The sequence below is a fragment of the Arachis ipaensis genome, chromosome B01, assembly GCF_000816755.2.
Source record: "Arachis ipaensis cultivar K30076 chromosome B01, Araip1.1, whole genome shotgun sequence".
Classification (NCBI taxonomy): Eukaryota; Viridiplantae; Streptophyta; class Magnoliopsida; order Fabales; family Fabaceae; genus Arachis; species Arachis ipaensis.
The window spans coordinates 123,909,550-123,914,480 of record NC_029785.2 but is presented as its reverse complement, the minus strand read 5'-3'; the positions used below and the strand labels follow the sequence as shown (position 1 = coordinate 123,914,480).

The window sequence follows — 4,931 nt, the reverse complement described above, 5'->3', positions numbered from 1 at the left end:
TTTCCAAGAAACATAAAATAAAATTCTTATTTAACTTTTTTTTTTTTGAACATATCCTAAGATTGCGTTAGAAATTAGAATATATAGATTTTCAATAAAGTGTTTAATATCCTCTAAAATAATATATTTCAATCATTTTCATAGAATAAAGATGATACGAAGAAAGTTCAAATACTTTAACCCGAAAGTTTGATTCTCGTATTGGATATGGAAAAAACTTTAAAATGTTAGACTAATAAAGTAGCCCTAAATTAATCATAATACACGGTGGCAGTGAAATGATAGATACCATATTATGGACAGAAAAGACTAATAATTATATCATAATGCATAAAAAGATAAATCTATTTGACAAATTGTAAGAAAAAAGATAATAATTGTAAGAAAACTTCTCCATGTTTCATTTCCATGGGGAATAAGCCCTCTCAAGTATAGTCGCATTGGATGAACTCATCAGTCACGTTCCTTCCAAGCCCAAATTGCTCAAAATCCCAAAGCTACTTATTTTGTTGAAAATCTCATGTTCATCTGAAATTCAGACTTAGCCCTGTATCCAACAGGGCTAAAATATAACTCAATTGTAAAGACCAAGTAGTAAGGATGTTGACACTTACAGTTTTCTGGACCCCCTACGCGTATGAAGAAAGGCTTTTTATTTTTTGTACAGAAAGGCGTTTTTTATCAGAACATGAACTTGCAAATTTACATGTGCAACGACCAAAAGCATAGTAAATGGACGAATTAATTATTAGTCTGACGGATCGAGAGATATCGCAAAAAACTAAAAAAATTAATAAATAATTTCAGCATCGTCTCCATCTGAGAATATTAAGCTTGAAAATTACAAATCAGAACATTATTTTACAAAATGTGTACAGTTGAAAATTCTGGTCTTCACATAAACCAGTCAAAATAGTTGATCAATAACACTTTTTCATGATGATGTGTCAAGGTACCACGACACCATGGAGTTATCAATAACAAGTACCTTTCTTTTTTTTCTTTTCTATGAGATGAATAGAAATACATCAGCAAACTATTAAATATCCCATCTCTTCTTAACCCGAAACATTAAAACTGAAGATTTTATGTCGTCTTGTGGCACTTGAAGCATGAATTGAACTTTCATCTTCATGGGGGCTGCTTTGGCTTTCCCACCTTCATCTCCGACCTGAATGGAACGAATCAAGTCACTATACATAGTACAGGCACTTAAGACCATCCATACGGCTATGTACTTATGTGGCTGTCCATTTGCTCTAATTGCACACACCACTTCGTGTTTTACAGCTTCACTTTCGAATTGTTCAACTTCTGGCTACAGCTATACCATTGCCAAGCCTTCTTACTTGAATGTTATTAGTATTTTATAACATTCTTTTCCATTTCTGTTTGCTTATACATATGACTTCTTACACCATAACACGGTTGCACAATTTTACGTATCAAGTTTGTGAATTAATGANTAAAAAACTAAGGGAAATCTAATGTGGCATGCCACATGTCATGTGCCATATCAGCATTTAACTATGACAAATTAATGGCAACAACCAAAACCAGAAATTTTGAAGATATTCAGGACCAAAACACACATTAAAAAAATTTTCACGGACAAGAACTTATTTAACCCAATATTTTAACATTTTATTATGTGAAAATAATGCATATCACTTGCAACACAGTAACACACACACACAGAGAGAAAATACTATTAAGGATATCAAGCATGAGTTCAATAATTGCAAGATGAGAACATACCCAAAGAGATGCCCAGCCAAGACGAACCTCTGAATCATAACCAGTTTTGAATTTGAAGTCTTTACCATAGGTGCGCTTGTAGACAGCACTCCAATAGTTGGAATCACAATTGTACCAATAACTATACATAAAGTATTTAAAATAAAAGCCACATTAGCATAGGCAGACTTTAACTTTTCATATACAAAGTTGGTAAAGATATTGCATATTTTATAGCAGAAATTTTTTCAGTTATCTTGTTCTAAGTTTAACAATGGCTGTGATTTCAGGACAATTTACAATACAACTTGTACCCCAAGGGGGAAAAAAACAAAAAGAAAATTGAGGGAGTATTCAATCAGTCAACCTGAATACTGAATCATGCCCAGTAGCAAGCTCATATTTTCCCCTTACAGTCTTTAATAGCATAGATAAGTATATACCATTATTCCACAATCTCATGATGAATATTTAAAATAAGGTAATAAGGTTGCATCATGCTAACTAACTCAAAATTACTTCCCAAACATTTTAAAAGCCAAATTTCAAAACCACTCAGATTACTGCCAGGAAGGATGCAACAACAGCAAAGAAATCACAAAGTTTTGTTGTTTATAGATCAAATGCCATTCTACTGTTCTGTTGTAAATCGTCTGCAAACAAAACAGTCAATCCTAAAACCTTTCCAATGGTTTTACACTTTTGCCTATATTTTACTTACGCTTCCTGTACTTCTAACTGTTGGCGATCCTCTATATTTTCTACTCTCTTTACGAAATCTTCTGCAAATGTTCTTCATATATGACCAAAAACCATCTAAAAGAATATTTATACCATCTTTTCTATAAAAAAAATTATTTAAAATAAGAAAAGAATAATAGTGGAGGACAACTGGACAACAGACCACAGTACAAGAAGTTAGAATATACAAAGTATAATTCAAATGAGCAACGCTTCCCAATCCTTAGTATACCTTTTTTTTCATTCATCTAATGCAATATTCTCATATATGCAGAGCATTAAATTCATACAAAGTATAATTCAAATGAGCAACGCTTTCCAATCCCTTAGTATACCTTTTTTTTCCATTCATCTAATGCAATATTCTCATGTATGCAGAGCATTAAATTCATTCTCTTAGCATTTTACAACCCAATTAATCTCATTGAACATCCAAGCAGCTACATCATTGAAACTATGTTGAATAGTATGTTGCGCAATTGACAACCAATATAAAATTGTCTTTCCAATAAATTTATATTATTCAATGGGTTATGATGTATTATATCAACATTCAAGTGCCACCACTCCAGTTTCGTTATTCAGTAGCATGTGAATACTTGAAAAATGAACACAATCAATATTCAAAACCCTAAACAAATAACATCGTTTACCTCCCGATGTTGCCAAAATTGTATCCCTTGGTATGGTATAGATCAAAGAAAATAAAGAAAATAAGCATGCTAGTCAAGAACAGGTCGTATGGCAATGACTGTAAACTAGTAATACCACCATTAGCATTATTATTGTTTAAAAACACTTTGACATCAATGAGTGAGGGAGAGAACAGTGGACATATATATGGTGGAGTCTTAAGAGGCTGTTCTAACCTTAACTTGTCGGAAGGAGTAAGCCTACGCTTAAAGGCAAAAGACAGAGCATTTGAAGGGACAGATAATGTGGGAATAAAAGACATTTCATCATCCTGCATTTATTTGTAACATTCAACACTAAGTTAGACAAAGCATCAAACGATCAAATCATCAAATAACAAGGAGGGGAAAAATAAAATGGCAAATAATGTATACAGAAAACACAAGAAGAAGTTTACAGTAAATATCCCAAGAGAATGTTTAGGAAAGTGATGAAATAGCAACAGAAGGATCATACCAAAAAAAATAAATAAAAGAAAAGCATCACTGCTGCTACCAAATAAATCACCTTATAGCAATATCTCAATTTCAATTCTTCATCCTTATACTGAGCAGTGCCAACACCATCAAAAAACTGACCCTTGAGAATCCCACTCACTGACAACAAATTCTTGGCTTCCTCTTCCTCTGTCTCCTTCTCCTGTAGCGAAACTTCACCTACAGGAAATCTAAGGGTTGCTTTTGGCTGCAAAAGTCAAAGCTGCTATTTATTACTCACCTTGATACAAAAATAAATAAATAAAAATATGCAAATAAATAAATCATACCAATCCAACAGATGGAACGGGAGTGGACAATTCAAGCGCATAGCCAGGATCAGCGAGGTTTGCAAGCATTGTAACCTCTCCTTGTTGAGCCTTAATTAGGGCACAAAAGTGAGAACAAAGAGGAATATGGAGAAATCAGATTGAGATTGAGATTGATAGAGAGATATGACCTTGACATCGTGAGCAGCTTTGACATGCAATCTGGGACCAACATCGAAGGAACTCTTAACAAGAGCATTCTGGTCTTCGAGGTCATAGTGGAGACTAAGGTGCTTGGACACGAAGCTGAGTTGAGGCTCGGAGATTTCACCTTTGCTGTTATTGTGGAATTGGAACTTGAACTTGGCAAGTGTGTCCAACAACTTGCAAGAAATTTTATGGAAGAAGATTGCACTGTCACTGTCGAACTCAGTAGTCACTCTTAGGGTCGGCCTCCTTGGAAATGAGAAGATTGGCTGCGGATGGCTTTGGCTTGACGGCAGTGACTGCGGCGGAGGATCAACCGCCGGTGTGGGTGGAACCATGTGATTAGGGTTTGTTTCCATTTCTACCAACCAATGCTTCCCGTTATCTGTCTCGTCTGGTGTGGCTCCAATTTTTATGTTTAATTTGTCGATCGTCGATACAATCCACCTTTCTTTTACTGACTCTGGTAAAAGACCAAAAGAAAAGAAAAGTCCACCAATTCAAACATTAATTAATTAATTAATCACTCTTCAATTGAGATAAGAAAATAACAATTCAGTTGTGATAGCATGAGCGTTTATATCGCCGTGGGTTTCTTTTAAATTAATTTTTGAAGAAATAATTTACATTTGAATGTAAATTAATTCTTTTTCCAATTTATATTTTGATGTATATTAAAATGATTTATTTTATTTTTAAACATCCTTTTATATGTGATCAAAAAATTCTTTTTAAAAAGTAAAAATATAATTTCTAACGTTTTTCTTAATAATTCTACTTTAAATTACAAAAAAATATTAAAAGATCG

General features: G+C 33.5%; 1 protein-coding gene across 1 annotated transcript; it reads right to left on the bottom strand.

The window, feature by feature from the left end:
* LOC107635747 (outer envelope pore protein 37, chloroplastic) lies at window positions 776-4,616 on the bottom strand. Its single transcript, XM_016339310.2, has 6 exons — window positions 4,108-4,616; window positions 3,938-4,027; window positions 3,679-3,855; window positions 3,348-3,442; window positions 1,759-1,879; window positions 776-1,171 (listed from the first exon to the last, which is right to left on the bottom strand). Exons 1-6 carry the CDS (start codon window positions 4,480-4,482, stop codon window positions 1,040-1,042), a joined length of 990 nt encoding a protein of 329 aa, XP_016194796.1. The 5' UTR covers window positions 4,483-4,616; the 3' UTR covers window positions 776-1,039.